General features: G+C 31.4%; 2 protein-coding genes across 3 annotated transcripts in view; both read left to right on the forward strand.

Moving 5' to 3' along the window:
* Positions 1 to 619: 619 nt before the first annotated feature.
* LOC111000116 (hydroxysteroid dehydrogenase-like protein 2) lies at positions 620 to 7,964 on the forward strand. 2 transcript variants are annotated; one of them, XM_022269467.2, is made up of 12 exons: positions 620 to 904; positions 978 to 1,141; positions 1,645 to 1,736; positions 2,112 to 2,233; positions 2,590 to 2,676; positions 3,109 to 3,227; positions 3,847 to 3,943; positions 4,466 to 4,560; positions 4,950 to 5,080; positions 5,882 to 5,999; positions 6,794 to 6,922; positions 7,759 to 7,964. In XM_022269467.2, the coding sequence occupies exons 1-12, from the start codon at positions 882 to 884 to the stop codon at positions 7,869 to 7,871; spliced, it is 1,290 nt and encodes a 429-aa protein (XP_022125159.1). In that variant the 5' UTR covers positions 620 to 881; the 3' UTR covers positions 7,872 to 7,964. The 2 variants fall into 2 exon arrangements, with proteins under 2 accessions (XP_022125159.1, XP_022125160.1); XM_022269468.2 differs by lacking the exon at positions 4,950 to 5,080 and adding an exon at positions 5,380 to 5,453.
* Positions 7,965 to 8,747: 783 nt separating this feature from the next.
* LOC111000115 (adenylosuccinate lyase) overlaps positions 8,748 to 11,541 on the forward strand; it is a 28,061-nt gene continuing 25,267 nt past the window's right edge. Inside the window, exon 1 of the mRNA XM_022269466.2 lies at positions 8,748 to 9,035. Within this exon, the coding sequence (XP_022125158.2) occupies positions 8,868 to 9,035 (168 nt within the window). The 5' untranslated portion in view covers positions 8,748 to 8,867. The remainder of the gene's footprint in view (positions 9,036 to 11,541) is intronic.

Consider the following 11,541-nt stretch of genomic DNA (forward strand, 5'->3'; position numbering starts at 1 on the left):
TCCAAGTTATCACATCGGTAGCTCAAATAGAACCGGACTAACGTTGGTGCCATCCAGCTTCTTAGATAGGTAAAATGAAGTAATAATCTCGAATAAACTATTTTAGAATAATTGAGAAGCATTAAATCTTTTGATGTGTCGCCCGTGAGTATAAGTATCTAGTGTAATATTTTTGTGGTTGTGTTTTTTCAAAAGATTTTGCGGGCCGATGGGTGCCCACATACAGTCTAGGGCGGCATTTTGAAGGGGCGGCAAAATTTGAATAGCCTGCTGGCGGCAAATGTGTTAATCTGCCACTGAAATGTACAATATGGTTGTACAAAAATCTCACCTTAGGCTAAGATTAAAGTATAATACATAATATAGTCTTTATATCACAGCTTTACATAGAACATTATACTAATACACACAAATAGATTTTTACAATTACAATACAACCATGAATGATGGTGACGATGCTAGCACTCAATAGTCAATGACCAACCTTTTCAGTGATTCAGTCCGTGAGTTTGACACTCCGACAGTCTTACTGTCATAGTCATATAATTGATAGTAAATGTCAAGTGTTATACGTCTACGTGTTTTGTGCATATTGGATTAAACTATAAATAGACTGAAGTTGAAAAATATTTTTTAAACTCGATAGTCGTAAGCGTAACTCGTACCTTGAGTGGGTTCATAGTTTCATACATCATAATTCATATTGTGTGAGACAGCGCGTACTGTGAAATGTATTGATATTACATTTACCAATAAGTTTTCTAATTTTCTCTTTTTTTTATTGTTAATGTTTTAATATTTGTTAATATCGCTGAAACGTCGGGCGAAGTGCATCTCATAATATTTTATAAGCGTAAACGTGTCTAACTTACCCCGTTAATATGAGTTTAGTCGCTAATACAGGGTAAGTATCGAAGTAATTTTTTCGTGTACATAATGATTCTACAACAAACTTTAACTGATTTATACTTAATTAGAAAACTAGCTGGACGCACGCTGTTCATAACAGGTGCTTCTCGCGGTATTGGCAAGGCTATTGCTCTGAAAGCTGCAAAAGATGGTGCGAATGTCGTGATTGCCGCTAAAACTGCAGAGCCGCATCCTAAACTCCCTGGAACTATTTACACAGCAGCTGAAGAAAGTAAGATATAGATTTTGATTATTTAGTTGGCCTAATTTATGACAATTCTGTCATGTTTACAATCTCGCGACCTTTGGACTTGAAGGTGTATTGACCTTTAGACTTATCTTCTATCAGTTATTTTTTATTATTATTTGATACTTAGTGATTATCACTAAATCATATTTTAAAAAAATGCAAGTAATTTATTCAGAATTATGAACCCATGGACTTTGTTTTATGTGAACATAAATTAAAAAAATTGTATTTACTGAAGTATAAACAAATAGTAGCATAAACATTTTTTCATTAAATATTTTTCCTAATATATTTTTCCTAATGTATTGTAGTATGTTATGTTTTATTTTGATCAAGCATTTAACGGCTTGAATGTGACATTGTCAGATGGTATCAACTGATTGATACTGTTAAATTATTGCCCTGAAAGCTGCACATACTACATATACTTATTAAATTTTCTGTAAGGAGTTATGGCTAAAAGAAGTCTTTAATTATTATTTCAGTTGAGGCACTTGGTGGTAAAGCATTGCCCTGTATAGTTGATGTAAGAGATGAGGCACAAATACAAAAAGCAATTGATGAGGCTGTCAAGAAGGTAAAAATATCTAATTGTCTTTTATAAGGTTTAAAACTGTTAACATTTCATTTAAAAAATATTCTTTTTTGGTTAACATTTTAGGACTTAGTTACTATTGTGTAAAGTTATGTGTAATATATTATATCCACTAACTAAATTTTCATTTATAATATTCAAACCACAACCACCCAGATTTAAATATTTATTTCTTATATTAAATTAAATATTTATTTACTATAGTAAAATTTAGATCAATTTTACTTCTAAGTTCCAAAAACTTGCTTCAACTGAGTCTTTATTATATCCTTATTAGTGATATACTGGATTTCAAAATGTAGAATGCTGTGCATGCAATATGCTTTAATGTTTTTAATTTTTATTGCTTTTTTTCAGTTCAATGGTATTGACATACTCGTGAACAATGCATCAGCCATTTCTCTGACTGGTACAGCTCAAACAGATATGAAGAGATATGACTTAATGCACAACATCAACACACGAGGCACATTCTTAGCGTAAGCTTTTTTAAGTAGAAATAATCAAGACATTAATAAAACTGCACTTGCATAGTGAAACGAGCTAGTTAAACAATAAAGTTTCATAGTACTTCTAAAAATTAATTATAAAATTGCATTTTACTTGTAATTTTTAATAATATTAAATATTATAGTTGGAGTTGGATTCTATGATAATAATATTAATTATTATCATATAATCCAACAGTTTTAATTAAAAAATAAGTGTTTTATAATTCATTTTATAGGCAGGCTATATATTATTATGATTTGACCTATTTAATGCAACTTTTAATACTCATAACAAAAGAAGTAATGCCTGTCATGGATTAATTTTGAATATTTATAAATTGCAGATCAAAGCTGTGTCTGCCGCTGCTAAAAGAGAGTAACCATGCTCACATCCTTAATCTATCTCCACCACTAAACATGAACCCTTACTGGTAAATATTTGTTCATTATAAAACTCAATATTATAAATATTAGAATTTTTATTACAGGATTTATAATAGTCATATTTGTACAGAGGTATCCAACGTGGTTTTATTTCCATTTACCAACGTCTAGATATAAATTTATCATCAGTTTATCTGTTATATATTTAATTCTGCTACAATGTAACAAAATATAGTAATTACACTTTACAAAAAAAGTTATATATTATTTGTTTGCACCGAATATTTATAGACTATATTCAACACAGAAACCACATCAATTAATAATAATATAGCAATTTAAGAAATATCACACAAATCTATATTTTATATGTACATGACTCTTATAAAATGTATGGCTGATGACCTTCTATATAAAAATCTTATCTAATTTTTAATTAGAGCCAATGACAAGGCTGAATTTTATTCATACTTCCACAGGTTCTCAATACATGTGGCATACACAATGGCCAAGTATGGCATGTCCATGTGCGTGCTTGGCATGAGTGAGGAATTCCGTCCACTGAACATTGGAGTTAACGCTCTTTGGCCTCGTACAGGTAAATGGGTTTTATAAAGTTTATGTCCATGAGACATTTTTTCATGTCCCAAATGTATTAGTATGAATATATTAATTAAGTGGGATTATTACTATTTCGTTAATAAAGAAAATTTCTAAATTGGGTTTCAGATCAGAGATCTAGCTTTTGAAAGCATTAAAAATAGTATATATAGCTTTTGGCTAAATTGCAATTAGATATTTGTTTAAATAAAAATCTAAATAAAATTTCCAAACAAAATCTTAATTTATATTTAGTATTGGAGTTGCTACAGTTTGTTTGACTAACAGAAACATATCAAGCGTACCGCTATGTACCTGAAAACACAAAACTCAACAAGAGCGCATGCGCAGACTGAATTTGGTAGCAGTTACAGAAATTTTGAAATAAGCCATATCGTACAAGGCCTAAAAATGTATAACCCGACATCGCATCCTCTACCTGTGTGAAATGTGTGTTAATGGGCAGCGATAGCTACCTTGTGTTATGCCGTTTGACCATTATGTAATTTTTTATGATATAATTATAAATCCCAGCAAAAGCGTCATAGTTCCTATTACAAACGAATTAAAATATAATTGTTGTTTGAGCATTAACTCAAAAACTATTTTACAATTAGGTATCGCAACAGCAGCCATAGAAATGTTGACCGGTGACGTCTCCACAAGTCGCACACCAGACATCGTTTCAGACGCAGCTTACTTCATGCTATGCAAGTATGTACAAATTTCAAAAAAAACTTAATATTGAACTAAAATTGTCAGAATTCTATGTGAACAACCTTGGATCAATTTTTTTCAAAAATTGAAAATTCCAACATATCAAGTTGCTAAATATTAAATATAGATGGCGCTCATGTACAAAGATTTAAGTGTAATAAGATTTTTTCTAACATTGGTTAGGTTTATACATTTGTTACGATCATATTCAAAACCAGAATATGATAATCATATTATAATATAACAACTATGAAATGGAATGCACGCCGAATATAAGGAAAACATTATTCATTTATCCCATTATTCATTTGGATCGAACGTCTCAGGGCTGTAAGACAATCGTACGTTCATAAAATAACCATATAAAGGGTTATTGATTTTTTTTAAACCATTGCAGGAAGAGATTTAGCGACTGAAAAAATTTTTTTTATTTGTCTTTGAATTTCCGTGTGTCAGTTCCATTTGTTTTTTGACACACGCGATTAATCAATAGTAGATAATGATTTTTTAAATTTCTAGGGACCCTAAAACTTACACTGGCAACTTCGCGATCGACGAGGACGTAGTCCGGGAGGCTGGTGTCAAAGACCTGACCCCATATGCTAATGACCCCAGTAAGTATATATTTTCTTTTTTTATAAATATTAGTTTTTTTTTTCACTTCATATTGCAGGATATATATTTTATTAGGATTTAGTAGATAAGTTTAGTCGCTTTTATTAATGAAATTCGGACGAGCCTGTGAAAAAAAAAATACAATATCAATATCTACCCGTCAAGTTTTCTGACCGTCTTCTAATTTTAAAACATTTTTTAAGTGCCTATATTTTACGTCGCTTAGCTGATGACGCATATGCCTATAAGAATGTAACGAAACAGATATACAAATGTGTCTGATTCGTCACTAGCCGCCAAAGCACATTTCGTTCGATTCCAAATAGCTTTTTGTCTGACTCGCGTGAGTTATGGGTATCATAGGATTTGAAAGTGGTATAAATAACAGAAAAGGCGGATAATCTCCTCTTGGATGGATTTTTGGATGAGGAGGAAGCGATTGCAGCTCATCGTGCAACGGTGTTTTCTTCTGCTAGAGATCGCCGGCAGTACCATACCTCAGCAACGCGCTATGAACAGGTGCCATATAGGCAAATTAGCCTGAAATCACTGCCATAATTTTGTAATAAAAGTATTCATTAAAAATAATTAACTTGATAGAATACAGATGATTTAGTAAGTAATAGAATAAATTCGTGTAACCCTTGGAGGCTGGAAATTTATACTTTTAGTACAAAATTCTTGATCAGGCAGGTTTTGGTTATCTAGGTATATCCCAAAAATCTGATCCACTTAATATGACCATAGACAAGAATCTTTTTAATTATGAGCTTTTACAAAATTTTAACAAATTGCATGAAAAACAATATTTGTTGCAGGTAACATAGAAAATCTGTTACCTGATTTCTTTTTGGACGTGCCCACACTGACACAACAGGACGTTGACAAAAAGGTGTGAGGAGACTCATTGTCTATGGCCATACAGGCTTTTCTTAATGCAGTTATAATAACCTAATGCTTGTACTTTACCAAAATATTTTTTTACACTTTCCTTTATCTGGGAATATCTTATGCTTCTTTGCTATTATTTCTTATAAAGTTTATCACACTTGTTTTGTTTGTCTATCATTTGCTACGGTTATTGAAATTGGCATGTACTTGACAAGGTTTCAGCGGGAAAAATGTTACGACTTTACATCTAACAACCATTGCCAAATACATGCCTAATATAACACTGGGTTATGTAAAGTTATATTCAAGTAATTTTTCTTAGTATATTTGTTTTACAATTTTACATTTTAAAGTTTAAAAAATTAAGATTTTTTCATGTGGTGAAACATATTGTTGATTTCTTTTTGTAAATAAATGTTACAATTGCAGTCCAAAGGTGATTCTGGTGCCGGTGGACAGATCCCAGCTTTATTTGAAACAATCAGCAAGAGTATAACTCCAGAGCTGGTGAAGAAGACGCAGGCCGTCTACCAGTTTAATGTTAAAGGTGAGTACAATAATTGATGATGGACTCTGTGGTCTATATTTTTAAGTCTTTCAAATTCCTTTTGTTATGTAAAGGAAAAATTGTATTTGTTTGCAAATAATCAACTTACTTCAAATATCTATATCTATAGTATACAAATGAGAATAAATGCAGATATGAGTAAATATCTCCTACACTAATTTTCATTACTTAGTTTCCAAAAAATATGTGGACATACATGCACTTACGCTTGAAAGTCAAGTATTAACAATATATTATCCACCTACATACAGATCTATTGATATCATTTTCATATCGCGCTGCTCGGACATACAATGACCACTATTTAGACATTGACTTGTTTAGGTTATCGCGGAATGTGGTTAAAACATGTATTAAGAATATACATAGCGCAAAATCATCTACATCATAAGCACGACCCACATACACACCATCACGTACACACACACACCATTACACAACACAACCAATTTAGGTTTAATTAATTAAATTTAATCAGTTAATTGTATTAAATACCTTGTTTGTTTGTTCCCTTTTTTAAATCTTTTTATTATAATGTATCATGTATTCCGTTTGTGGCTATGTTCTCGGTGTATTTGTTTGTTATTATATGTATTTTGTGTTAGCTGTAGGAGTACAATATAAATAAATAAATATCATATTATTATCAGTTACTATTTTCTTATTTTGTATAAAATCATAGTTACAAGGAAATGTTAAATGGACAATGTAGAACATACTGTATTTATCTGCCATTGTCCACCCATACTCTATTCACATCATATTTTATTTAGGCAAGGAAGCAGGAGTGTGGCATATCGACCTCAAAAATGAGCCTGGTGCATGTGGCAGTGGTGAACCATCATCTGGTGCCGATGCAACTTTGACTATGGATGGAAAACACTTCGCTGAAATGTTTGCTGGTTAGTATGCACCCCTTGTCAAATACTGTATCAACACAACCTCTATGTATAGACAACAGATTTCTGTATCTGTTTTATTATTTTAGTTTTTTTTAATGCAAGTAGGAAATCATCCTTTTATGCCTATCACACTCCAAAAATTTTTAGGTCTGACATGACTTTTAATATTTTCCTTTATGAGCAAGTGTTTATTAATATTATAGAAAGTAAAGTACTTAGGTTAGGATAGCGATAGCTTGAATGCAAGACCTCACGTTTGACACAGAACCAAGTCTGTCTGAGCACTGCTTGTGTTATGTAGCAGTTGACACAATTTTTGTGTGTTCTGTGCCAAGCTGAAAATGTGCTTAACCCTTCTTTTTTATATAACTTTGTCATACTCAGTGTAAAATTAAATGATTGCACATTATTTGTTTATTAGTAGATCAGTGTTGGTGTAGTGGCTTCAGCGTGCGACTCTCATCCCTGATATTGTTGGTTCGATACCCAGCTGTGCACCAATGAACTTTCTATGTGCGCATTTAACACTCGCTCGAACGGTAAAGGAAAATATATTGAGGAAACTGGCTTGCCTTAGACCAAAAAGTGATGTGTGTCGGGCACAGCAGGCTTCTTATTGACTAATAAGAAAGATACAGTAATCTGAGGCCCAGACCTTAAAATTAGATGCAGCACTGATAAATTAAATTATTTATAAATCGATGTAAAAGATAATGCCAAGAACTATTATAATTGTTAATCAATAGTCAAACTTTATATTGATATGGTACGCAATTGAAAATTAGAAGAATGACTTTAATTTACATTAGTTATTACAATAAAATGTTAATTTACAGGTAAATTAAAACCAACAACAGCTTTCATGATGGGCAAGTTGAAGATCAGCGGAGACCTTCCAAAGGCCATGAAGTTGGAGAAACTCATGAAGTCCCTTAAAACTAAGATGTAATCTATGTTTTTGTATTGTACAGATTGAGTTCATATCATCTCTAATTAAACACTAGACTAGTCTAGTAGTTTGATTTTACAAAGAACTGTACATTAATAAATTACAGTGCAATAAAAAAAATCATTTATCATTATATTTTACATCTTAAAGCCTAAGTGTAGCAAAAGCACCTGATATGAAAGATATATCAACAATAGACTGGAAATAAAATTTGTATATAAAGACAATAACAAGAAAATATTGTATTATTTTATATATTTTGTATTCTTGCTTGTTAAAACAAAATACAAGTGTTTAAAAACATTTTGTTTTTCTTAAAACTTGCTACTATATACCACCTTTATCACTTAGTAAATTACACAGTCCCTAAACAGCTTTGAAGATCATATTACAGACTTAAGAAATTCACATTAAGACAAATTAGAAAACATATTAATGAATCAAATAGAAATGAGTGGCCCATGCTCTATAAACAGTTGAAGTTATGTTATTTAAAAAAAGGTTTCTTTTAGGGTTTGACCAAGACTTATTATTTGTGTACTGTATAGTAAAGTAGTTAGCAATTCTCTCCGAGATCGTAAGTTTATACGGTGATAAACACCATCGCCAACAAACCGACATGTCTTAATGGCAAAGATAAGTTGTGTCAGGCACAGAAGCCTATTAGCTACTAAATTGATGAAACAGACACTTAAGTTGCTTTTTCATTGCTTCGTTGATGGGTCAAGGAATGCGCAATCAAAATAAAATTCTAAATCATACATACGACGTATGAAATAAACAATAATAAGTATTCAGTTTCTTAAATTACATCAGATTTTACGATAACCTCATAATCTGTTATCAAAATTTAATTCTCGCGGCTGAGTATTCAAATCACAATTGATCTAGGCACTTCGTCGAAGTCAGTTGATTTCAGTCGGGACGTTCGCTGCCACGTGTCAGCTGTTTGTAGCTAAGTTTCTTATTATTTCGACAGAAATATTAAAAAACACTATGTTCTCTATCGACGCACCAGCCGAATTACAAAATAGTGAATATTGCAATTATCGGTCACCGCTAAGCACTCGATATGCCTCCAAAGAAATGCAATATAATTTTAGTGATCAGAAAAAGTTTTCCACCTGGAGAAAGTTATGGATATATTTAGCAAAAGCGGAAAAAGTAAGTACCATAATAGTAATGTTTTTATCGTACCTCCAGCACCCATTAGGCAATATTGCGAATTTTAAATTGGGATCAAAAGTAGGTTATTTTTTGTTCAAAAGAATTGGATATTGCAAATTGCAAAGATTGGTAGCAACTAGCAACTACTAACAGCAAAGTGCAAACACATTACACAATACCTGAACGTCAAACAGTAAACATAGGGTAACAATTTAACACGCTCCACAGACTATTATAATTTGGTGTGCTTACTAATAGTCCGAGATCCCACTGCAGGATTGGTGCGTTCATCGAGTTTTTGTTTAAAACCAAATTTTTATGTTTATTTATAATTAGGAGAATATATATTTACTAGGTTGCCTATCAAAATTTGGCCGCCAATATTTTTAATTAAATTACTTTGAATTGATTTTTGGTAAAAGATTACGTTCATTTAATTTTTAAATAAAATAACGTCTACATCACGGTAATTAATATGAAGATTCTAAAAAATCACGGTTGCCGTTGCGCACATGGCCGCACCTCTTTGCAGCCAAGTGTAAACAGGTATGATTTCGATATATTTATACGTTTATAACGGATATCTATTAATTATATGTCAAATTGAAGCTAATTTTTTTCTATTAATTTTCATATAAGGGTGCCTAATAATATCTGGCCGCAAATAAGGGTTGCTGGCGGCTAAAGATGATAAATATTTGATTTGACAGATGCGGCATTTTTATTCTAACAGAAAATCCACGCTGTTTTGAAGTTCGTAAAAAATAAAATAAACAACGTTTTATATTTACATTGTTGTTTTATTTGTGCATCTAAAAATTATTATATTAATTAACGTAAAATAAAATTGATAAAGATGAAGTCGTATTTTTTGTGTAACGAAAAAAGCAATGTACTCGACTTTAATTCCAAAAGTGCTCGCTAATGTTATTGTTTCGTCGTAAAAAAAATATAAATATTATGACCATTTATTTACAATTGACTCTACTAATGATTTTGGATGCGCAATGGCTTAAAAGCGTCGCACAGTCGGCAACCGCTGTCCTTGTCTGACAAACGCGTTACGCGCTAACTCTCTTTCACTCTACCTCAAATATTTATCATCTTTAACCGCCAGCAACCCTTATTTGCGGCCAGATATAATTAGGCACCCTTATATGAAAATTAATAGAAAAAAATTAGCTTCAATTTGACATATAATTAATAGATATCCGTTATAAACGTATAAATATATCGAAATCATACCTGTTTACACTTGGCTGCAAAGAGGTGCGGCCATGTGCGCAACGGCAACCGTGATTTTTTAGAATCTTCATATTAATTACCGTGATGTAGACGTTATTTTATTTAAAAATTAAATGAACGTAATCTTTTACCAAAAATCAATTCAAAATAATTTAATTAAAAATATTGGCGGCCAAATTTTGATAGGCAACCTAGTAAATATATATTCTTCTAATTATAAATAAACACAAAAATTTGGTTTTAAGCAAAAACTCGATGAACGCACCAATCCTGCAGTGGGATCTCGGACCATAACGATCAATAACACGTTGACTGGAGAGAATTTAATACAGACAGCATTGGTTGCATTAGTTAATGTGCCATAAATCGAATCACTAATAAATCATAATCTTCCATAATACATTGGAATAAGAATATTAGCCAAACAATCTCTATCATTTCATAAGTTTCACAAGAAGTAAATTAAAAACGTATATATTTAATGAGCTAATTGTCTAAACTGTATTCATCAATAATTCATGATTCGTTTAATACATTCGTATATCATGCATATCGAACATATTATATATTTCTTGCAAAGTATTTTCATTTTCATGCAAAATGTATAAGGTAGTCGTCATCTGTTTGAATTAAAGCTTAACGTATAGTAATACGTTAAGCGTTAAATGTATAAAATCCGAGACGCTTATGTGTCCTATGATTTAACGATTTTAAAACAAATGGTGACTTTCACCAGTATAATACGCGTAATAGAACTAATTTGAGTGTGCGACCAACCAGGCTCCAGAAGATAAACCACTCCTTATATGGAAATTGTATTCGTTTTTAGAACAAACTCCCAAGCGCAATTACAGAACTGTCACTTAATAAATTCAAAGCCCTTGTTAAAAGCAAATTTTGTGTATCATACCTTATATTATTGTTGTAAATGGAATACAGATGAGAATATACACGCTTTAACTTATCAAACACATAGTTTTCTTTTCAATATGATGACTGAATGATAAGTATTATTTTTATTTCTTCTGTGTATAACGTGAAAGGATTATATTATAATTTTAGAGATCAGAAAGCAGAAAGAAAAAAGTCTAATGTAGATAACTGATAGGTTCTAGCATCTAGAAAGTACATGTACATTTTTAATATCAAGATTTTTCTCCGCTTCTCGGGATCTTTTAAACAAAATAAAAATTAGTTACTGCAAAAAACGGTTTTAAAAGAAACACTATTTGCAATATAGCATTTAATTATTTGAAAT

This window comes from Pieris rapae, chromosome 10 (genome assembly GCF_905147795.1).
Source record: "Pieris rapae chromosome 10, ilPieRapa1.1, whole genome shotgun sequence".
NCBI lineage: Eukaryota > Metazoa > Arthropoda > Insecta > Lepidoptera > Pieridae > Pieris > Pieris rapae.

Bases quoted from the DNA above. Each gene is read 5' to 3' on its own strand.
- LOC111000116 (XM_022269467.2), top strand. From the start codon at position 882: ATGAGTTTAGTCGCTAATACAGG. The intron at 3,228-3,846 runs GTAAATGGGTTT...TTTTACAATTAG, and splicing joins CGCTCTTTGGCCTCGTACAG to GTATCGCAACAGCAGCCATA. The intron at 4,561-4,949 runs GTAAGTATATAT...TATAAATAACAG, and splicing joins CCCATATGCTAATGACCCCA to AAAAGGCGGATAATCTCCTC.